Raw genomic sequence first — 23,166 nt, 5'->3', positions numbered from 1 at the left:
TATATATATATATATAATTAAAAAAAAAAGCGATCTCCCCACAGTGCTCCCTGGGTTAAATGACAGACATGTTCTAAAATGCTAGTGCGGGCAGATGGTGGCATAGGGGCAACGCGATGCTCTGTGAGGCCCACCTACATGGCGGGGGGCAGTTTGCCCCTGGAGACCTGCCTGAGTACGCTGAGGACAAGCGTGCCCAGGATCTGAGGCACTGAGACCCTGTCTTTCTCTCTTGCTCCCAGAATAAAGTTTAAGAAAAACAAAGTAGCCTAGGAAAGACTTATCTTGTGTGACTCTCCCGAAGGATCGAACGTCGACAACCCCGCGTCTGGCCTAAGATGGGCTAAAACGTGCCGCCGTAACAGGGAGAAGAGCACTTACTCTCCAGGAACTCCATCTGGCTGTCTTCCGTGCTGATGCAAACGGCGTTGAAGCCGTGGGTGGGGGCCACGCTGTGCTGGACTCGGTTGGAAGCTAGAGAGTGAAGGACGCTGGTTTTCCCAGCCCCGTCCAGGCCCAGCACCAGGATCTGCTTATTTTTCCCCTGTAACATGAAAGACGAATCAGTGAATGATGCCGTCAGGGTCTTGTCCTGGCTCCTGACAGTGCACCTGCCTGTGAGAACCGCCCCCCATTCCTGGACTCGTAAAGCAGAACAACACTTTTTACATGTCTGTAGGTTTAGAACAAACGGTACCAACTAGTTAGTATTTGTGTGTTTGGTTGTTTTGCCGCAGAGCATGTGCACTCACTGAAGAGAGACACAGAGACAGAGAAACAGAGAGAGAGGGAAAGTGAGAAATCATCCCCCCTGGGCGTGGCCACGTCACAGTCCCATCTCCTCCACTTTCCTGTTGGGATTTTGGGCATGCATTCACATATACCAAAGTGTTTTAAGTCACCAGGTCTAGAACTTGAACCATGCAGTGGGCCATGTAGGATCCAGCCGCCTTAACCTCCACGCCACCCGCTGGCTCTCAGTTAATATTTTCTAATCGGCCACAGAGCACCCGAGCACCAAAGTACATGATGTCATACTTTTACATGCCATGAATCCCATATCCCCTCTCCATCTCCCGACTCTGGGCCAGTCCATCGGTCAATGCTTTATGTATGTCAGCAGGGACGGGGGTGGGGGGGTGCCAGAGGCGGCAGGGCCAATTCTCAGACTTTGTTTTGCTTGTTGAGTTTGTGTCTTTTGGAGATTAAACCAGAATTCCGTTTGGGGTTATGGGACCTCCCTGGTGCGTGCATCCATTGTGCCACTCAGCACGGGAACCTCTCCAGTCTAACACGACTATTTCTGTCTTATTTTCACCCTTAGAGAACAAGATTACAGGGTTTTAGGGCAAGATCCTCCTCTTAGACTTCTTGCCTTTTTTTTTTTTTAAGAAGTTTTTGCCTGAGGGTGCGTGCACTCACTGGAGAGAAAGATAGACAGACAAGGTGAGAGGGAAAGTGAGATATCACCCCTGGGGGGAGAGGGGATGATTACACTGCAATCCCTTCTCCATTCTCCTCCCAAGATCTCGGGTATGTGTGCACATGCCCAATGTGAGTGTCAAGCCTCCGGGTTCAGAACTTGAACTGCGGTCGGCTATGTGGGAGTCCAGTGCCTTAACCACTATGCCATCTTCTGGTCCCTAAATAATTATTTATTTAATTTAATTTATTATTATTATTTTTAAAAATTGACCAGAGAGAGACAGAGACAGAGAGAGAGGGAAAGTGAGTAAGTAAGCAGCGAAGTCCGTGGTGGGCCACGTGGGAGTCCAGTGTTTTAACCACCATGCCACCTGCCGGTCCCAGGAAGTCCTTTCTGACTCCCACCCGGCCTGGCCCAGCAGAAGTCTGCCTTGGTGGTCTCATCTCTACAGGTGTTCACCTTCATGTCTTCTTTGGGGGAAAGTATCACAAAAGTAACAAACCTCCAGACACCAGAAATTGCTGTATGAAATCATGCACATGTTCAGGACAGACAAGAGCGTGACAGTGTCAGTTTACGGGTTCCCGCCTCCCCACAACCCCTTCACCCCATCTAACTGGGGTCGCTTTCCCACCAGAACGTCTTCCAGCGATTTGCCCTGGCTGCCTCCTCTTCCTGCCTCCGGGGCCTTTCTGGTGGTAGACAACAGAGAAGTTGCAGGTTGCCTTATTTTTGACTGTTCTTCCCCAAGGTAGGCTGAACAGGCCTCTAGTGCCCACTACATTGTTTTGGTTTTTAGAGGTTTTTGCCGTAGGGCACATGCACTTACCAGAGACAGAGACAGAGAGAGGGAAAGCGAGAAATCGCCTTCCAGGGGGATGGCCACGCTGCAATCCCTTCTCCTCCGTTCTTCTCCTGGGATCTTGGGCATGCACGCACATACATCTGCGTGATTTTCAAGCCACCAGATTTGAGACTGGAACGAGAGCCCAGCGATGTAAACACCACCTGGTGGTGCCTGGGCCCACTCTCCTATCCACCTGTTCCCATCTCTCATGACAAAGGTCCTGTTCTACAAACTCCTTGGGCTTGGCTGGGACTTAGAGTCTGTACCTGCTGACTTCACTAGCACGCAAACTCACTTTCACTTCATTTTTTTAAGTACAAGAAGGGCCATCAACACCCACCAGACACTTGTCCCTGAGGTCGTAAACATGAGTGAGAAACTAGGGCTGCTCTTATCATGGGACTGCCTTATTTCTTTGGCCAGATCCTCAGCACCACTTTACACGCGGGTGTTGTTTCTCGCAGAGTAATTGTATTAGCACTGTTTATACTCTCCTTTTGGTCTGGAATACCTTAACATAATTCCAAAGGAGGGATCCTGTATCGAACCATGTTCTGTGACCTGTACTTGGTGTCCTGTTTGCCAATGTGCTCTCACTTTCTGTTTAACAGAAGAACTGGATAAGTTCATCCACCTGCTTTTGCCTGTGTTTAGTGTAGTTCTTAAAAACCTCTTTAAAGGGGCCAGGAAGTGGCATAGGGTTAAGGTGCTGGACTCCCACATGGTCAATCTAAACCACATGGTAGTTCTAACCTTAGACCTGGCAACTTGCTTTTTCAATTTCCCTCTCTCTCTCTCTGGTCAAATTTAAAAAGAATAAAATAATAATAAAATAAAATAATTTAAAAAACCAAAAAACAAAAAACAAAATCTCTGTAGGGTTAGCAGGTGGCATGGTAGTTAAGGTACTAGACTCCCACATGGTTAACTGCGGTTCAAGTCCCAGGCCTGGTGGCTTGCTTTCTCACTTTCCCTTTCTCTCCCTTACTCTCTTCTATTTCTTTGGTCAAATTAAAAAAATAAATAAATAAAACAAATAAAATTAAATAAAGAAATAATTTTTATTTTATTTATTTTTTGGGGGGAGAGGTTTTTACTATAGGGCACATGCGCTCACCAGACAGACAGAGAGAGAGAGACAGAGAGACAGAAAGCGAGAAATCACCCCCCAGGGGGGAAGGCCATACTGCAATCCCTTCTCCTCCATTCTCCTCTCGGGATCTTGGGCACGCACGCACACGTGCCTGGCGTGAGTTTAAGCCACCGGGTCTGGGACGTGAACTGCAGTCAACTACATGGGAGTCCAGTGACCCAGCCATTATGCTAACTGTTGGTCCCAAAGAAATAATTTTTAAAAATACCAAAAACCTCTGGAATGGAACCCTCTTGCATTCCCAGGAGTGTGGTTGGAAAGATGAGGCAAAGCACATTTGAGCATGTCCTGGTATCGTGGTGCTGAGTCTGGGAACGGGAAGGGTCTCGAGGGATCTCAGGTCTGATTTTATTTTTGGAGATACCACTTACTGCATGACATCAGAAGACGCGATATCTAGGGCTCAAGCGGCGAGCCAGGGTTTTAGGTTGGCTGCTGAATCATTGCTGAAACCAAGACAAAGCTGGGCTTGACTTTCACGAGTCCCCATTCAGATAATAAATTGGGGGATGAGCAGATGGTGTAATGGTTATGTCGCTGGACTCCCATGTAGTCAACGGTGGTTCGAGTCCCGGACCTGGTGACTTAAACTCACGCCGGGCGCATGTGCGTGCCCAAGATTTCTGGATTTCTGGAAAAAAGAGATCCTGGACAGCAATAGAAAGTCTGTCCCATCTCCTGTTTTTGAGATTTTTGCTATAGGGCACGTGTGCTCACCAGAGAGACAGAGGAAGACAGAGAGACAGAAAGCAAGAAATCACCTCCCAAAAGGGATGGCCGCACCACAATCCCTTCTCCTCCATTCTCCTTTCAGGATGTTGGGCTTGCATGCACACGTGCCCTGTGTATTTCAAGCCTCTGGGTCTGGGACTCAAACTACGGTCAGCCATGTGGGAATCTAGTGCCTTAAGCACTATGCTACCTGCTGGGTCCCACCTTCTCTTTTAAAAGATCTATGAGGGGGGCCTGTGGGTGGTGGGGTGGTTAGGGGCACAGAACTCCATGTGGCTCATCGTGGTTTGGGACCCGGGCTTAGCAGCTTGCTTTCTCACTTTCTCTCTCTTTCTCTCACTCTGTCCCTCTCTGGTCAAATTAAAATTAATTAAAGTGAAATGAAGTAATTCCTTTTTTGAGGGGAGAGATTTTTGTTAGAGGGTGCATGCACTCACCAGAGAGAGAGAGAGACAGAGACAGAAAGCGAGAAATCAGCTCCTCCAGTGGATCCTTGTGTACAGAGTATGATTCATGAAGGCCATGTGGTGAATAACTGAATTTGAATAAAGAAAGCATTGGTGGAGTCAGCAGGTAGTGTGATGGTTGAGGCACTGGCCTCCCACGTGGCTGACTGCAGTTCTAGTCCTAGACCTGGCAGCTTGCTTTCTCACTTTCTCCCTCTCGCTGTCTCTCTCTGGTGAGTACATGTGCTCCATAGCAAATTAAACTAACAATAATAAATGAATGAATGAATAAAATACACTTTAAAAAGAACGTATTCATTCTTTTTTTTTTTTTGAGAGGTTTTTTGCGCTCGCCAGACAGACAGAGACAGAGAGACAGAAAGCGAGAAATCACCCTCCAGGGGGGATGGTCACGCCGCAATCCCTTCTCCTCCATTCTCCTCTCGGGATCTTAGGCACGCATGCACACGCGCCCAGCGTGAGTTTTAGGCCACCAGGTCCGGGACACGAACTGCGGTCGACTACGTGGGAGTCCAGCGACATAGCCATTATGCTAACTGCTGGTTCCCAAAAACGTATCATTCTTGACTCGAACTCTTAATGGCTCTGAAAGCAAACGATATTTCCGTGGGAGTTTGATCCCATCTCCTCCTCCTCACTCTCTGGTCTGATGTTATAATGTAGGTCTAGACGTTGCAATGTCCTGAGAGTGCTCTGGAAGGGAGAGGGACTTGATGTACAAACGGGGCTTCCAGGGGTGGCAGGTGGCATGGTAGTTAAAGTGCTGAACTCCCACATGGCCAGCGGTGGTTCGGGTCCCAGACCTGGTGGCTTGCTTTCTCATTCTTCATCTCGCTCTCTCTGGTCAAATTGAAGAATAATAATAAATAAAATAAAATAAATAATTATTTTTAAAAGGGGGGACTTCAAGGGATGGCTTTAAATTACATACTTTACCCAAGAGTGGTGTACAGTGGTGTACCACAGGGGGTGTACAGTGTCTCCCCACAACCACAACACTCACCAGGGGCCCCCCACTTTAGCTGTCCCAACATATTCATTTTCCCCATTTTAACAGCTCTGAAATTAGCACATATTTTACACTCTATGGATGTCATGTTTGGGTTGACAGCATTTTTCTTTTTTTTTGTTTTTGCCAATAGGGCATGTTTGCTCACCAACGAGAGAGAAAGAGAGACGGTGGGAGGGAAAGTGAGACATGAACACCCCCTTACTCCCCCCCCCACCAATGGCCAAGCGGAATCCCTTCTCCACTCTCTTCCTGAGATTTTGGGCATTCAGGTGCCGGCAGTGATTCTCCAGCTGTGGAGTCCGGGAATTGAACTGTGGCCAGCCACGTAGGAGTCCAACGCCATAACCACTACGCCACCTGCCAGCGCATTTTTCTTTCTTAAGGGTACCTAGAATACTGGCTCCTGTTTCTTATGAACTGCTGTGCGCGAGGAACGGCTCCTGCTGCTCCGCAACCCCCGGGGCGAGCCCTCCCCAAGCCCGCGCTGCACGCAGGCTCCGTGCGCTCACACCTCGCGTGTAGACGCTCTGGAAGGCCGAGAGGGGTAAACCAGCCGGACACGACACGCAGTTCTGAGCGTCTGTCTCGGGTGGAAAATAATGCCTCCCGCCACACATGGGTTTGTGTAGCGCGTTTGCGGGGTCAGAGATCAAAGATCAGATCTCTCTGGATAATTCGGATTGTTTAGAAGCAGAAAGCAGTTCTGAGCCCAGGTGCCGGCTCAGGACTCGGGCTCTCGAGCCAAGCCGCGTCCACCGCGGTTCGTGTCTAAGACGCTCGGATCAAAGTGCGACCGGCCCTTCTCAGGGCTGATGGCCCGCGCCCGCAAGCAGCAACCACAGCGCCGGGGACGAGAACCGCCGGCCCCGGACACCCCTGCGCTGCCTCGGCCGGGCCCGCCCGATCGCGCCGCCCCGGCAGCTTCCCACGAGTCGTGGCGCGGGACAGACCGGCGGGACCGGGGCCGTTCTGGAGTCCCCCCAGATCAACTCAGACGGGAGGGAGATTAGGGTGCAGGTGGGCGTGGGGCGGGGTGCGGGGAGGGAGCAGGGCCGGCGCGGGGCGTTCGAAGCTCGGCGGATCTCTGCGCCCGCGGACGAAACGCCCGGGTGGGACGGCCCTCCGGGCGGGCTGGGGCCTGGGACGTAACAAAGCAGGCGCGGGTCGGGGGTCCCGGCTGGGGTCTTACCCGGGGCTCGGGCGGGGCCCTCGGCGAGGCGCCCACGCGGTTCTCCTCTCCGTTCCCGGTGAAGGGCTGCGCGGCCGCCGCCTCGGCCTCCTTCCTTCGCACTGGCCTCTCGTCCGCCTCCTTCTCCTCTTCCCGCCTGCTCGTGTCCTCCTTCCCCTTCTCTTCTTTCCGCTTCTCCTTTTCTTTTCCCTTAGTCTTCTCCTTCTCCCCTTCCTTCTTTTTCTCTTTCTCTTCCTTCTCGTTTCTTCTAACGCTCCCCTGCGGCTCCTTCCCTCTCTCTTCCCTTCCCTTTACGCGAAAGCTGTCCCTCTCCGGCTCCTTCCCTTTCTCTTCTCTCCCGTTTCCTCTAATTTTCTTCTCCGGTTCCTTTCCTTTTTCTTCTCTTCCGTTTCCTCTAATTTTCTCCTTCTCCGCTTCCTTCCCCTTCTCTTCTTTTCCATTTCTTCTAACGCTCCCCTGCGGCTCCTTCCCTCTCTCTTCCCTTCCCTTTATTCGAATGCTCTCCTCGGATTCCTTCCCCTTCTCCTTTCCCTTTGCCCGAATGCTCTCCTTCTCCGCTTCCTTCCCTTTCTCTTTATTCCTCAGTTTCCCCCTCTCCATCCCCAGCGCCCTGGGTTCCTTTCTGCCCCTGCGCGCCTGCGCGCGGAGCCGCTGTGGCCCTGGTCCTGGCGGGGGGGCCAGGGGCCCCAGACGTAGGTCCCACCGCAGAGACCACACCCGCGGTCCCCGCCCGCGCAGCCTGCGGTCTGGCCTTTAGCGCTGGCCGCCGGCCGAGCGCCCTCCGAGCCCACTCGCCGGACCCTGGGGTCGGAGGGGGACCGAAGTGGAAGACAGGGGGCTAGGACCTAGGTGGAGCCCAGTCAAGGGTGACTCGGGAGTTGGGTGGGCACGGCTGGACTGGCCGTCATGGCGGGGAAAGCGTCCCTAGGCTCCCCTTGGGAGGGCGCCGGACGCGAGGCCCTTGGGCTGAGCAGGTGTCCCAGAAGCGCCTTCCACGCAGGCCGCGTCCCGGGCAACTTCGGCGGCTGCCCTCTCCAGCTTCAGCCGGAGCCCGCCCAGTCAAGGGTCTCCAACCGGAGGACACCTGGGGCGCCAGAGTTGGGGTGTCCCGTTAAATCCTGCCTCCTCCAGCTCCAAACTTGAGCCTGAAAAGCCCTCGGCCCTGGCTAAATGCCACTAGGAGCGCCTAACCCGGCTGCTTACCCAGGACAGCTGGTAAGGGAAAACGGAGGAGCGCAATAGCTCCATGGTTCCAAACTCAGGTTGCATTTTGCTTTAAAACCTCGGGAGATTAAGTAGGCTGCCAGGATCAAGACTACTATGTATCAGGTATGAAGAGCATCGGAAACCAAACAGTCTAGTGATGTCCAGTGATCTAATGTCGTGAAAGAGCCACCCGCCGGGGTTCTCAAAGGTGGTGTAATGTGGCTTCGGTTACCGAGGGGTTCTCTTTATTATCTGAAGGTAGACTCTAGGATTGCCGCGATTTTCTAAACTGCTGTAAACTGGTTTTCCTCCATCTCTCCCCAGCAGGTCCTGCTGGGGAGGAACAATGAATGGAGTGCAGATTCAGGCGTGGGTGATGCGAGTTAAAGTCAGAGGCTCTCAGTGCCTTGAAAACGTTGCACTTCATAACCTTGAAAAGGTTTCCTTCCTCCTGCTTGTTAATGCACACGCCATGATTTTTCAGTGCAATTTAAAACGAGGTTCTGTCAATCCTATTCGTTTTGTGGCTCTGCTGGGAAGAGCAGGTAAGATACTCAGTGTAAAAGCAAACTAAGCTAACCAGGAAGGCCTTCATAAAATGCCAACACCCAAAACAGCTCAACCCATATTCACTGGTAGAGTATTTTATTTTAAAATGTGCCACAGTGAATGGATGTATCCATACTGATTTTTATAAATGCACACAAACACACACTCGTACATACATACCAAGTATATATGTCACTGGTTAAAGATTTGTCCAAAAGAAGAAATAATTACTAGAAAGTTAACATAGAGGTTTACACACTTCACTTGACAATGCTGACTTCTGTCTGGGAACTGAGGGTCGGCTGTGTAGCAATGACAATAGAAATGGCTCAGGGCTATAAACGACACTGTGGTGCCCTGGGTCGAAATTCAAATGATGAAAAACTTTCACCAGGATTCTGTTGCTTAATCTAAAAAATGATCCTTCGCTGCAGAAATTCAATGGAGTCATAAATAACAAATGTACTCACAAAATTATTTCTGTAATCGGGTATCTATTTAGAAGAAATACACATGTTCTTACCAAGATCTCTGCAGGGCTCAAAAATTATGCCCTAATAAGTCATCCTTACATTCTGAGAGAAGCTCGTGTGCAGAGGCCGCTGCAGATGCTGATTATGCTAACAGAAAGGCGGTGCCCCATTTCTGATCTTGGAAACAGGAAAGACTTAAAATGTGAAACTCTTTGAAGAAGTTGCAGTAGATATGTTCAGAGTCAAACACAGCAGCACTTTATTAACAGAAACGGAGTAATGTGATCACAAGGTTCTTGTCTAAATTAAAGGGTATCTTGGGCAGCGTAAGATGAACACTAAGAAGGGCAGGTACCCCGAGGCATCTTCTCCCAGCTGTTCATCGTCAAAGTGGCTTGGCGGCAAGGAGAGACAAGAGCAACACTGATACCACAAACTGGTGGGGAACTAGTTTGTGACTTGGCGCCAGCAGGTGGCCTGGTGATTTAGGTGCTGGATTCCCACGGAGCTGAGCATGGTTTAAATCCTGGATCTGGTGGCTTGAGAATCATGCTGGGTGCGTGTGCGTATGTGCTCAAAATCCCAATAAAAAAATGGAGAAGGGACTACGGCATTCTCTCTGGGGCCTGATTTCTCAGTTCCCCTCTGTCTGTCTCTACCAGGCACACATACTCTAGAGCAAAAACCTAAAAATATACAGGTATTTTTCCATGACTTTGAAAAAGGTAACGAATGGTCATAACCCCTGACTACTAGCAGGAGTCATGTGAGTATCTATTAATTGAGCCCAATAGATTTTTAACACTGTCCTGAACTTGGGCACTGCTTTCCTCTCTGTGTGAGTCAAGGTTTGTGTTCTTCACAGGGGCCTTGTATTAAAAGATTTATTTTATTATTCTTCTTCAATGTGACAAGAGACAGAGAGAGAGAGAGAGAGAGAGAGAGAGAGAGAGAGAGCTGCTAGGTCTGGGACTTGAACTGTAGTTGGCCATGTGGGAATCCAGCACTTTATCACAACCCCACCTGCCGGCCCCTCAAAGGGGCCCTTTAACCCTTATGATTGAGACGGTCCAAATCCACCTGGCCTCAGAACACTGGGTCTACGAGTCCCTTTTTATCACATGGTATTTCTAAACAGGTATTTGGAATACTCAGAAAATTCCACTTTCTGCCTCCTGAGATACAATTTAAAGAGGGACTTGAGTAGCAACAGGTATCTTCAGGTTCCAGTTGAGACAACAGAAGTGGTTTCTGCTGAAATCCTGGGAAATCGGATAACATGCCTTGTTTGTGAAACTGAGAACCAATCAAACCAGCACACAGAGAATGCGCGACATCAAGGCGGGTAAATGCCCAGTTGCTTCCAGTCGCCACCAGTGCAAAGCGAGGTGGTAGAGGCGGGCCGGGCCTGGCGAGGCAGTCTGAGGCTGATGTTCTCCTAGCCGACAAGAAGCTGCTTCATGAAAATACGGATGGAAAGGGAATAGTTCTGTGCTTCTCGCTGTGTTACCTTATTCTGTTCCTAGTGTCATTGGGACTAGTTTAAAAATAGCTTGCGACAAAAATGTTCCAATCACCAGCCTCCCTTTCCACCTTTCTTCTTTTTCTGTTGCTGCTTCTTCTTTGTGGCTGGAGCCCCTGCAGGCTTCTGGTGCCTCGGCGGTATGATGTTACTTGTGGAGGCAGGGCCGGCCGCCGCACTGCCAGGCCTCGGGGAGGTGGGGGGGCTGCTCACAGTTTTACTGGCATCCCTGAAATCAGCACAGCGGACAACTAGTCACTCAAACACTCAATAAAGGACAGGCCGCATAGAACGCACGTGCGTGGATTTTACTCTGCACCCCTGTCTCCTGAACATTATTTCTTTAAACACAGGTTCTCCAATTTTTCTCCCTACTCATTTTGCTTTTGAATAAAACTTTTCCTGTATCAAAGAAACATTTTATTTTATTTATTAATTTTAAGAGGTTTTTGTCTTAGGGTGCATGTGCTTGCCTGAGAGAAAGACAGAGACAGTGAGAGGCAAAGTAAGAAATCACCCCTCAGAGGGGATGGCCACTCCACAACCCCGTCTCCTCCATTCCCCTCCTGGGATCTTGGGCACACACACACACACGCACCCTGCATGAACTTCAAGCCACTGAGTCTGAGACTCGAACCACGGTTGGCCGTGTGGGAGTCCAGTGATATAACCACTATGCAACCTGTGGCCCAAGAAACAAATTTCAAATGATCTGTAATTCTACCATGTAGAAATAACATTTTAAATACTTCTTTCTACTCTGCCAGTAAATGAAGCTAGTTGGATGACATAGGGTATTAAATCCCCCTTGAACTAACTACGTTTGCTTTCTACCCTTAGTGGAGCAGTGACTTACAGTTCAGACGAAGCTCCTGCAGTTGCTCCCTGGGTCCCTTTTCCAATCTGGTCCTTCTTTTTACCCTTCTTCCTTCCTCGGTAGTAAGAACGTTCTCGCATGGGTAGCCATCGTTCTGGATCGGGGGTAACTTTTGGGTCATAATTCTTAGGCAGCTTTCCTGTATAATGAGTGATAAAGAAATGTGTCCATAATATTTTCAAAATAATTTGAACAATGTATCTAAACCTGAGAATAAATAAAATCAAAACAAATTTATGTGAGGAAGTTTTTTTTTTTTTTTTTAAAGAATTACTATTTAATTTTGTTTATTATTCTTCAGTTTGACCAAAGAGAGAGAAAGAGAGCAAGAAAGAGAATGAAAAAGCAAGCCACCAGGTCCGGGATTTGAACCACAGCAGGCCATGTGGCAGTCCAGTGCCTCAACTACTACACCATCTGCCAGCCCCAATATATGAGGAAGTTTTATTTGTATAATCTAGTAGGGGAAAAGTCTTTATTTCTCAGCATCACACAAAATTCACAAATCATAAAGGAAAAGATTTCACAGATATATCTATATAGTTTTTTTTGTTTAGTAAAACATAATACATTTTTTTAAGAGAGATTTTTGCTCTAGAGTGCATGCACTTGCCAGAGAAGAGAGAGGACAGGGCGACAAAAACCGAGAAATTACCCCTCAGGGAGGATGGTCATGACACAATCCCTTCTCTCAGGATTTTTCAGTATGTACACACATGCGCCTGGCGTGAGTTTTAAGACGTCAGGTCCAGGACTCGAACCATGGTCAACTATGTGGGAATCTAGCAACGTAACCATTATGCTATCTGCTGGTCCCAAGACGTAATACATTTTAAAGAAAGATTTTAAGCTACATAGTATTTAACTGAGTAAATCAGTATTCTTAATATAGAAAGAATTATCACTAATCAACTCAAAGATTGGTGTGGTTGTAATTAGGGCAAGCCAGGAGAAATAAGGACTTATTTTTGTGAACAAATGCTCACTGTCATTAGTTTAAAATGAGAAAGTAAGAAATTCTCCAAGAGGGGACCAGCAGTTAGCATAATGGCTATGTTGCTGGAGTCCTATGTAGTCGACAGCAGTTCGAGTCCCGGACCCAGTGGTTTAAACTCATGCTGGGTGCGTATGCATGTGTGCCCAAGATCCAGAGAGGAGAAGGGATTGCAGCATGGCCATCCCCCCTGGGGGGGGTGATTTCTTTCTATCTGTCTGGTGACCGCATGCACCCTATAGCAAAAACCTCTCAAAAAAAAAAAAAAAACCAAAACCTACAAGAGATCTTGAAAAAGTTCATGGAAATACATATTAGGAAAACTACGCAGGGATTTCAAGTTTTTTTTGCAACAAAATAAACTCATACTTTAATTCCATTTTTCAGTGAACTATTTGAAGTCCCCTTGTATTAGACGAACATTCAAGGCTGTAATACCCAGAGTTGGTGAAATGAAAAACACTCAAAAACGAATGGGAGAAGTGTAAACAAGGATGGCCTTTGTGGAGAGCAATTTCTAAGGTTGTCAGAGGGTGTGTGCACATTCCAGGGGGAGAGGGAGAGGGAGAGGGAGAGACCTGGCCCTGCTGCGATCATTTCTCCTCCTGGGTTCTATCCTGCCAGGATGTGGGGCATGCATGCACACATACCTGGGGGTTTACAAGCTGCCAGGCCAGGATTTGAACTGTGGTCAGCCATGTGGGGTCTGTCCTCCTCCCGCCCCCAACCGCTAGGCCACAGGGTCAGCCTTGGATTCGGGCATTCTAATTCCAAAAAAAGTACTCATCTCTTTGATCCCCACATAAAATTGGCCCCCACTGAGCTCCCATTTACTTTGGCAGTATGTCAAAATGTACAGACTCCTAGAAATTTACCCTACAGAAACCCATGAGCCATAATGCTAGGTAGAACTAGTCTCTGACATTTCCTTTCCTTTTTCTTTTTTTGGTTATAGGGTGTGTGTGCTCGCCAGAAAGACAGAGAGAGAGAGGGGGAGAAGTCACTCTGGGGGATGGCCATGTCCCATCTCTTCTCCATCACCCTCCTCTCAGGGTTCTGGGCAGGAACGCACACATGCCCAGTGTGTTCACGCTGGGACATTTCAAATACTCCAAAGAGCCCACCTGAAACACTCAGAAGATTCTACTTCAGTTTCCTAAAGCCTCCCGAGATACAATTTAAAGAGGAAACTGAGTAGGACAGGTTATGTCCAGATTCCAGTAGGGCCTGGGGCTTGAACCATGAAGTCAGAGATGTGGGATCCAGCACCTTAACCACGCTACTACCTGGTGGCTCCTCTCTGATAGTCTTTAAAATGGCAAAATAACTTAAATATCTACCAATGAGAATGATTAAATATAGTATGTCCTACTACAGTAAGCTATACAACTGACTTAAAAGTACACTTACATTTAATAATTTGAAAAAATGTTCTTCATAATTCAGTTTAAAGTAGAGCATTAAAACAAATTATGATACCATATTTTATTAGTTATAAAAACTTTTTTGATTGAACAAGTATATAACTAAATCCATGTTTTTGTATCCAAAAAAAAGTTAAACAACATCTCTGAGAACATGAATTTGGGGCAGGGCATTTTTCCCCTCTTTAATGAAAAAAACTATGACCTTTGTTTTTTTCCTATGGTTTCAGAATGAGCGCATACTACTCATAAAATTTTTTTAAAACGCTCTTCTGGGAACCACAAAATGGGAAATAAAGTAAAATTGTAGCTTACTACAACCTATAGTCATGAGCTGTTCCCTTGTGGTATCACTAATACATAAAAGAAATACTTCTTGGGGCTAGTAGGTGGTGTGGTGATTAAGGTGGCTGGATCCCGCGTGGCCAACTACTCAAGTTGAAGTACTGGACCGGGTGGCCTGAAAATCATGCTGGGCGCTTGGTGTGCCCAGGGTCCCAAGAGGAGAATGATGGAGAAGCATAGCGACTGGGGGGAGGGGGAGTGATTTCTCACTTTCTCTCTTTCCAGCGAGCACACCCAACCTATAGCAAAAACTGGAAGATTAAAATGCAAACGTTAGCTTATGCAGTACCCCAAACTCCACTGAAGTGATGATAAATACATCAGAAGGAAAAATAGGAGAAAGATATTATCAATAAACTCCTGGGACCTGGAAAACAGACGGAGTGGTAATAAACTTCAGCTAAGACTTGGGTAACCTGAATTTTAGCATGGCAATGGAAAATCAAGAAGCAACCTGATTTATAGACTCCCCCTAACTCAGAACAGGCAGGTGGCTCCTGGGATAACCTCTGACGAGGGGAAGCCACCATGGCAATTCCACCTCCTCCTTCCAGGGACAAAGAACACAGCCAGAGACACTCAATGCATGGCATCCTCCTGGCTGACTCCCTTGTCCTCAAGGCTGGACACTGACCTTCTGTGGCCCAGTCAGATTAATGAGAAAGGCCTGCTAAGCCCAAGAGGCCCCCTTAGTCCTGCTGGACGCAGATGACAAGTATGTGGCCTTCACGTTTCCAGCAAATGTCCTGCTAATGGGAGTCAGTTTTGTGGCGAGCAAAACAGACACACAATGACCAGCTCTCTTGATGCCACCCTCCTCTAGACTGCCAGTTCATAAACGGTGTATTCGCAGGACCAGCAATTGGTGTAATGGCTACGTCACAGGACTCCCATGTACTTGACCGTGGTCTCAGTCCTGGATCCGGTGACTTAAACTCACGCCGGGCGCATGTGTGTGCGTGTCCAAGATCCCGAGAGGAGAATGGAGGAGAAGGGACTGTGGCATGGCCATCCCCCCTGGGTGATTTCTCACTGTCTGTCTCTCTGCTGAGCGTATGTACCCTATAGCAAAAACCTCTCAAAACAAAACAAAAAAACAGTGGATTTGCTCATGCCAGTCTGATGAGGTTTTATGGTTTTTTTTTCCCCTAACTAAAACAGCTGACACCTTTATTTTCACATCTCACAGTAAAAATAAAAACTGCACTTCTTTGTCCCACTTCCCTCTCCTCCAAAACTATTCTGAATTTTTAATTTCTATTAATATGAAGAGAGTCTTCCTTGACATGCTATTAGAAAACACTCAGTGACAGCACCATGACCTCCTGTGAAGCAGAACAAGTTAAAACTGACACAGAGAAGCCCCGCCTCCATCCTTACCTGCCTGGCCGAGTGGGCACCATCACAGGCCGGGCGGAAGGTCTCACCACTGGGGGCTCAGGCATCACGGGCACGTGGTCCCCCATGGGTGGCCTCGTTCTAGGAGCAGATCCTACTGGTGCCATCCCAGGAGGAGGACGGCCTGCTATATGGGGTACTGGCATCGTGCCAGGGCAAGGACCCGGAAGATGGGGGTGGGGAGGGAGGGGTTAGAACATCACCCCTGCAGGAGGAGGAGGAGCAGAGAGTGGACTAGGAGCCATCTTCCCTATTGAAATGCAGCCGTTTCTGTATCAGTCAGGCTCTGAGCCTGCTCTTCCATCCCCTCTGATGCTGGTCCTTCTTTTTTTTTAAATTTAACTTAAATTTTTTTTAGAGGTTTGTGCTATAGAGTGCGTGCGCTCACCAGACAGACAGAGAGACAGAGAGACAGAAAGTGAGAAATCACCCCCCGAGGGGATGGCCATGCCGCAATCCCTTCTCCTTCATTCTCCTCTCAGGATCCTGGGCACATGCACACACGTGCCCGACGTGAGTTTTTTAAGCCACCGGATCCAGGACGCGAACCGCGGTCGACTACGTTGGAGTCCAGCGACACAGCCATTACGCTAACTGCTGGTCCCTCTGATGGTGGTCTTTTACACTCTTCATGTTTCCTACCACCGCCGTATGTTTTTCTCACGGATGGAGAGTTGCGGGTGAGGTGTGTGTGCATCACAGAGGTCACAATAAAGACAAGGCACATTGCTCTGCAGCCCGCTGGCCAAGCTGTACCGTACTGAGAGCCCAAACTTCCTCACTTACAAAGGCTCACTGCGTGCCAGGCACCATCCTGAGGGCTCTACATGTAGAATCTCAACACTATGAGGTATGCGCTGCCATCCCATTTCACAGATGAAAACTCAGGCAGGTTGTCTACAATCACCCAGTGAAAACGCACTACTGCAACAACTTGAATTTAGGCCATCAAACTCCAGAGCAGTACTTGTTAAAGTAATGCAATTAAATGTTTGCTATAGTTAAGACAAAAGTCAGTGTTCAGAAATACAAGAAGTGGGCAATATATTAATGTCTGAGGATTTCTATATAAGGCTAAAAAGCTTTTTACCTTGCAGAAGAGAAACCTAAAAATTAAAAAAAAAAAACAAAAAACCTTACCTTTCTTTTTCTTCTTCTTCTTTTTCAAATCTCCTTGTCTACAAAAAAGAAGAAAATATATCACCATCGCTGTGATAAAAGATTTACAGAGCATGAAGCATGTGAACGAGTGAGCTGGGCAAGCTATCACAATGGTGCGTAAGACGCGGATCCAGCTTGCCACGGCTGACGGATCAGTTGGAATATCGATTTAGGTTCAATTCAATGGAGTTTCAGATACTACTAGGTCGTTGGAAAAGTCATGACATTTTTCTACGCAAAAACACGTCATGACTTTTCCAACGACCCAATATAACTTAAAAAAAAAAAGAAAGAATGATTATTTTTTAATTTGATCAAAGAAACAGGGAGAGAGACAGAGGAGGAAAATGAGAAAGCAAGCCACCAGGTCCAGGCCTCAAACCGTTGTAGGCCATGTGGGAGTCCAGTGCCTTAACCGCCACACCACCTGCCAGCTCCACCAATATGACTTTTGGAAGGTAGTTTAGAGAGGTAAGGGCCAGCGAAGGCACAGTGGTTAAGGAATTGGACTCCCACGTGGTTGACCATGGTTCAAGTCCCAGACCTGGTGGCTTGCTTTCTCAGTCCTTCCCTCTTTCTACCTCGGGACAAAATGAAGAAGAATAATAAACAGAAAGTTAAACAAATCATTTGTTTTAAAAAAAGAGGTAATAAAGGTTTTCAGAAATAGATACCATATATATTGAAGAAAACATGTTAAGTGGCAATCTATGTAAAAAGGCTAAGTAATCCACAGAGATGAAAATCCACAACACCTCAACAAACCACCCTATATTTGGCTGATTTTAGAGAACAGATACAGTCTTGAAGAACATGGACAGGTAAAAGACATAAACAGAGTACTTCTGGAAGGACGTGCAGAGAAGAGACACTGGTGTGGCCTTAGGAGGGGGGGTAAGTAGGTGGGAGGACGACGTTTTGCTTTCCCTGTACTTAAATATTTTTCATTTTTTAAACTTTGAACTTTGTGAGTCAATTTTTTTAATCAGTAAAATCTTTATTAAGTATATTAATGAACACTAATAAGAACATAAGAAATCAAGAAAATACTTAGAAATAATTGTGAAGCATTCTGAAAGCTCTAGTGAAGGGAAGAAAACGAAAGATGCCTCTCTATAAACTCATGTGTGAAACACCACTACGAAAGCTAGGAAACAGTGAATAAAATGAGCCAACTTCTGCCGAGAATTCATTCCACAAGCCAGTCAACTGTGAAGGTTCTTCAGGAAACCCTGGAGACTAGAAAGGGGAGCGCAGTATCTTCCTACAGCGCTGCGTCTCCTTCCCAGGCTTTGCGATGGTATTCTGAACTGTCTCTTACAACCATACCTCACGGTCGTTAACTATTAACAATTCCTCAGAGGTTCTGTCATTTACTTCTCTGCCTTGGCTCACGCCTTGCCTACCTCATCTTCCTCAGAGCCAAGATCACCTCCTTCAAGAAGCCTTTCCTAACTTCCAACTGTCCTCAGAAAGAACCAACTATTCTCTCTGGTGTACTCGCAGACGCCCTGTACAATCATAAACCTTTACCGCAATTCTTACTTAACCTTTGCATCCAAAAGTGAGCGCACAAGAAAGAGCATTAAGTAATGCCTAAGAGGGCCAGCTGGGTGGTGTGGTGGTTTAGGTGGCTGGATCTCGCACGGCTGACCCTGCAGCTGGAGTCCTGGACCTAGTAGCTTGAAAAACATGCCAGGCAGTGGGACCAGCAGATGGCATAATTGTTATGTTGTTGGACTCTTACACGGCTCACTGCAGTTCAAGTACAGACCTGGTAGCTTGAAACTCACACTGGGCACATGTGCACGTGTGCCCAACATCCCAGAAGAGACCGGAGGAGAAGGGATTGTGGCATGCCCATCTCCCTGGGGGGGAAGGGAGGTGATTTCTCACTTTCTATCTGTCTCTCTGGTGAGTATACACACCCTATAGCAAAAAAATCTCTCTAAAAAGAAAAATAAAAACATGCCAGGCATGTACATGTGTACGCAAAATTCTGTGGAGAATGGAGAAGAGACAAGAGTGTGGCCATCCACCTAGGGGTGCTTTCTCACTTTTCCTTTTCTGTCTCTCTCCAGCAAGCACAAGCACTCTACAGCAAATTTAAAAGGGTAGGGGAAGGTGCTAGTCGGTGGCATGGTGACTAAGGTGGCTTGACTTAGTAGATCAAGTTCTAGACTTGGCAGCCTGGAAAACACGCCAGGTGGGGAGTGTGTGCACGGACCCAAAATTCTGAGAGAACAGAAGAGAAAGGACTGCAGCATGGCCATCCCCTATGGGGGCAGATTTCTCACTTTCCTTCTCTATCTCTGCTGAGTGCATGAGCCATGTAGCAAAGAAACTAAGGAAAAACAAAACAAAACAGTTCATGTACATCTTAATGATTATCTAAGGGGAAAGATAAGAGAGGAATAAAGAATTAGAGAAGAATTGCTCTGGGCCAGCAGGTAGCGTGGAGATTAAGGCGGCTGGAACCCATATGGCCAACTCGCGACTGAGTCCCAGACTCAGAGGCTTGAAAAATCACACTGAGCAAATGTGCATGCATGCCCAAAATCCTGAAAGAAGGGATTGCAGCATGGCCGTCCTTCCAAGGGTGTGATTGCTCACTTTCTCTCTTTTTCCAGAAAGCACACAAGCCCTACTGCAAACTATATACAGAAAGAGAATGAGCAAGAGAGAAAAAAGAAGAAAGAAAGAAAAGAACTATGTTCTTACTAGCTACCCAACCCTGTTTTGGTACAGAAAAAAGTACTGAAAATATTTCAATAGGCATTATTTTAAAACCTAGCTAAAACTTAGCTTGAATTTATTTCACTTGGGGATTTTTGATAAGGCTTGAAATTAGAATCATGATGAAAAGGAATTTGGAAAATGTAATATCTTTGTGACTACGATTCCTTACCAAAGTTAAAATTTTACTATGAAAATACCAATGCTTTTTATGAAACACAGAATGTGGACTGAAGGAAGTCAAATAGAAAAATGCATCATGATTTTTCCAATGACCCAATATATTGTTGCTGGTATTTTCTTTACTTAGAAAAAGAAAAAAATTGCTACAGGAGAAACAGTGAAAAATGGCAAATTACAAAACTGGGCAAGCATTCTCTGTCCTGTGTACTGTTCACCCTGAGTCAAAAGGAAACCCACAACCATTTTACTGCAGCCCTCTGCTGCCACCCTGAGTCAAAAGGAAACCCACAACCATTTACTGCAGACCTCTGTTTCTGGTGTGTTTAAGATGACAATGTGGGAGAGGGGGAAAGAACGGGAATTTGGCTTCTTGAAAGTAAATAAAGCCAGCTAACCTTTTCTCTAAATCAGCAAAACAATCCATCTGAACTTAGTTCAGGAATACCAATGATGTACTAAATGTGCATCAGTTACTTACAGGTTAAAGAAGTAGACGAGGTCAGCTTCCAGAGTATTGTGCATAACAAGAATGAAATATGTCTATGTTTAGTGCATGAAAAGATCTCTAAGACTTACTAAATGGAAGCAAACGGGAAAACAGTAAGTGCAACATAATTCCCCTTCTGTTAAAAAAAGAAAAAAAAAAAAGCCACGAGGCCCAGCCAAGGTGGTGCAGCCTCCCGCTCCCCGGGTCACCCTGAAAACACACTGGGTGTGCCTACAGGTGACCAGGATCCTGAGGAACTGCAGGGCTGGGGAGGGGAACAATGGGTTGACAGGACCCTGCCAAAGGTGCTTTCTCTCTCTTCTCTATCATAAAACAAACTGATCTAAGGAAAATATGTGTAAACTAGCTATCCATGAAAATAGAAAGAAAAAGACATGGAAGGGTACACCAAAGTCGCACCAGAGGCTAATTCTGGGTCGGGGGAAGAGGGAAAATGAGGACTAAGAGCTGAGCACAGCAAAAGGAGGGGAAGAAACAAAGGAGACTGAACTTTATTCACATGAAGTTTTATAAAAGTGTATTTTTTATTCCTTAAGAATTTCCAATCTGCATTAAAGAATGTCACAATGAAAAACATTACCCTTGTTCCTTCGGTTGACTATCTCCGGTAACTTTTCCACCTTTCTTCCGAATGTACGTAGCACCAGGTGAATTTTCAAGGGCCTCGACATCTACCTTTAGAGACATGCTATCCGACGAGGGCAAGTGTTTACTAAGACTGAGACAGAACAGGAGTTCAGGAATGCAACATATGCGCACACACAGACACGTCTGCCAAGATGCCCATGCCAATGGAAAGGCACTGTCTTTTCTAGATGCCCACCACCAAAAGCAAAAACTCTTCTTCCATCGTCCGCAGAGTAACCCATCAGCAAGTCATGTAATAACACGGCATATGTTCTGCAAAGGAGAACTTGGGAAGTAATAATCTATCTCTTCTTTAACTCACTGATATACTGGATCATCAGAAAAGTTATGACACATTTCTGCATAGAAAACGCTGAAAAATGCATCGTGACTTTCCCGACGACCCAATAGTTCAAAGTGATGGCTCACTTAAAACTCCATTCTGAAACAACCATCAAACTTACACAACACAGACTTGCTTACTGAGGCTGTGGCTTGTGGCTGGCTTAGAATCTACTCCTCCACCCTGGTGTGGGGACAGCACCCTGGTGAAGAGTACAGTACTGCCTTTACCTGTGGTTTCACTTTTCAAAGTTTCAGTTATCTTTGGTCAATCTCAGTCCAAGATGTGACACAGATCATTCCAGAAGTAAGCAATTCCTAAGTTTTAACGTGCTTTGCTGAAGCATCCTGCACTGCTCAGGATGTGAGTCATCCCTTTGTCCCACGCATCCATGCCGATACTCTACCTGCCTGCTGGTCACTTTGCAGCTGTTCTGGTTGTCAGGGGGGAAACTGATAGAAGGCCAGTCAGTGACATGGTGGCTAAGGTGGCTGGATCCCACATGGCTGGCGGCATGGTTCAAATCCCAGACTTGGGACCAGCAGTTAGTGTAATGGCTATGTCGCTGGACTCACATGTAGTCAACCACGGTTTGTGTCCTGGACCTGGTGGCTTAAAACTCACGCCGGGCGCATGTGCGTGCGTGCCCAAGATCCCAAGAGGAGAATGGAGGAGAAGGGATTGCAGCGTGGTCATCCCCCCTGGGGGGTGATTTCTCACTTTTGGTCTCTCTGTCTGGCGATTACACATGCTCTATAGCAAAAACCTCTCAAAAAAAAAAAAAAAAAAAAAAAAATCTCAGACACAGTGGCTTGAAACACATGATGGGCACAAAATCCCAAGAGGAAAATGGAGAAGGGATTATGGCAGGGGCATTACCCCCAGGCGGGAATTTCTCACTTTCCCTCTTTCTCTTGTCTCTGGTGAGTGTATATATCCCGTAACAAATTAGTGGTGGTGGTGGTAAAGTGGTGAGCATAGCTGCCTCCCATAACAAATTAAAAAGGAAAAAAGATATATATGTGCCGCCTACAAAAAGTGCACGGAAAATCAGCATTATGGAAAAACCATACATGGCTTTTAAACTAAACTCATCCTTTTAATTCTATTTCCCCATGAGTTTTAAAGTCCCTTCACACATGATTCAGTACCTTCCATGGTTTTGGGTATCCACTGAGGGTCTTAGAACATATCCCCCAAGGATAAAAGGAAACTACAGTAACAGAACATGGTGCCTCAGTCAGGGCAGGGAATCCTATTATCAACGATTGTCTGAGATGGGCATGGGGCCTAGTGTGATAAGAGCATGTCAGAAATATAACTACTCGTGGGACCAGCAGTTAGCGTAACGGCTGTGTCACTGGACTCCCATGTAGTCGATTGCAGTTTGAGTCCTGGGCCTGGTGGCTTAAACTCACGCCGGGCGCATGTGCATGCGAGCCCAAGATCCTGAGAGGAGAATGGATTGCAGCATGGCCATCCCCTCTCCAGGGGGCGATTTCTTGTTTTCTGTCTCTGTCTTTCTGGCAGCGCACGATCCCTATAGCAAAAACTTCTCAAAAAAAAAAAAAAAAAAAAAAAAAAAAAATGAATATATAACTACTCACATAAAATAGGCTTTTTCCTTTTTTTTTTTTTTTTTAACTGCTGGATGAACCTGGAGGCAAGCAGGCTGCACCCTGTTGCTTTAATTTTTCCTTCTGGCTTAAACTGTACTTTAAGTTGGATCTATCACTGAATTTCTTTCAATCACACTGATGAATGCATTCTCAGGATCTTGCTTGTTAGCTGAAATTTGTAACAGAAAGCCCTGGTGGAAACACAGCTACTGGAAGAGTTCTGGGTGCTCCTAGAGAGTTGTCCGGACCCACCATCAGAAGGATACGCTTTAGCTTTCTCTGGATCCACAAGCGAGTAGGCAGAAATAAGCTGCGCCAGAGTGTGAATGTCCTTCGGATTCTGTCTAAGGTAAGAAATAAGGAAGTTACAAAGCC

The 23,166-nt window shown here is 46.8% G+C and overlaps 2 protein-coding genes across 2 annotated transcripts in view; both read right to left on the bottom strand.

Moving 5' to 3' along the window:
- The window catches only part of ARL9 (ARF like GTPase 9), a 17,624-nt gene extending 10,131 nt beyond the window's left edge, over nt 1-7,493 (bottom strand). Inside the window, exons 1-3 of the mRNA XM_027767961.1 lie at nt 7,347-7,493; nt 6,827-7,082; nt 382-544 (exon numbers count right to left, since the gene is read on the bottom strand). Coding sequence (XP_027623762.1) covers nt 382-544; nt 6,827-7,082; nt 7,347-7,426 — 499 coding nt within the window. The 5' untranslated portion in view covers nt 7,427-7,493. The remainder of the gene's footprint in view (nt 1-381; nt 545-6,826; nt 7,083-7,346) is intronic.
- A 1,792-nt stretch (nt 7,494-9,285) lies between these two features.
- Nucleotides 9,286-23,166, bottom strand: part of SRP72 (signal recognition particle 72) — a gene marked incomplete at its 5' end in the record, with an annotated part of 39,827 nt that continues 25,946 nt past the window's right edge. The window contains 5 exon segments of the mRNA XM_014583896.2: nt 9,286-10,805; nt 11,433-11,592; nt 16,755-16,792; nt 20,783-20,920; nt 23,058-23,135. Coding sequence (XP_014439382.1) covers nt 10,628-10,805; nt 11,433-11,592; nt 16,755-16,792; nt 20,783-20,920; nt 23,058-23,135 — 592 coding nt within the window.

This window comes from Tupaia chinensis, unplaced genomic scaffold (genome assembly GCF_000334495.1).
Source record: "Tupaia chinensis unplaced genomic scaffold, TupChi_1.0 Scaffold144982_1, whole genome shotgun sequence".
In the NCBI taxonomy this organism is placed as follows: domain Eukaryota; kingdom Metazoa; phylum Chordata; class Mammalia; order Scandentia; family Tupaiidae; genus Tupaia; species Tupaia belangeri.
This window is presented reverse-complemented; position numbering and strand designations above follow the sequence as displayed.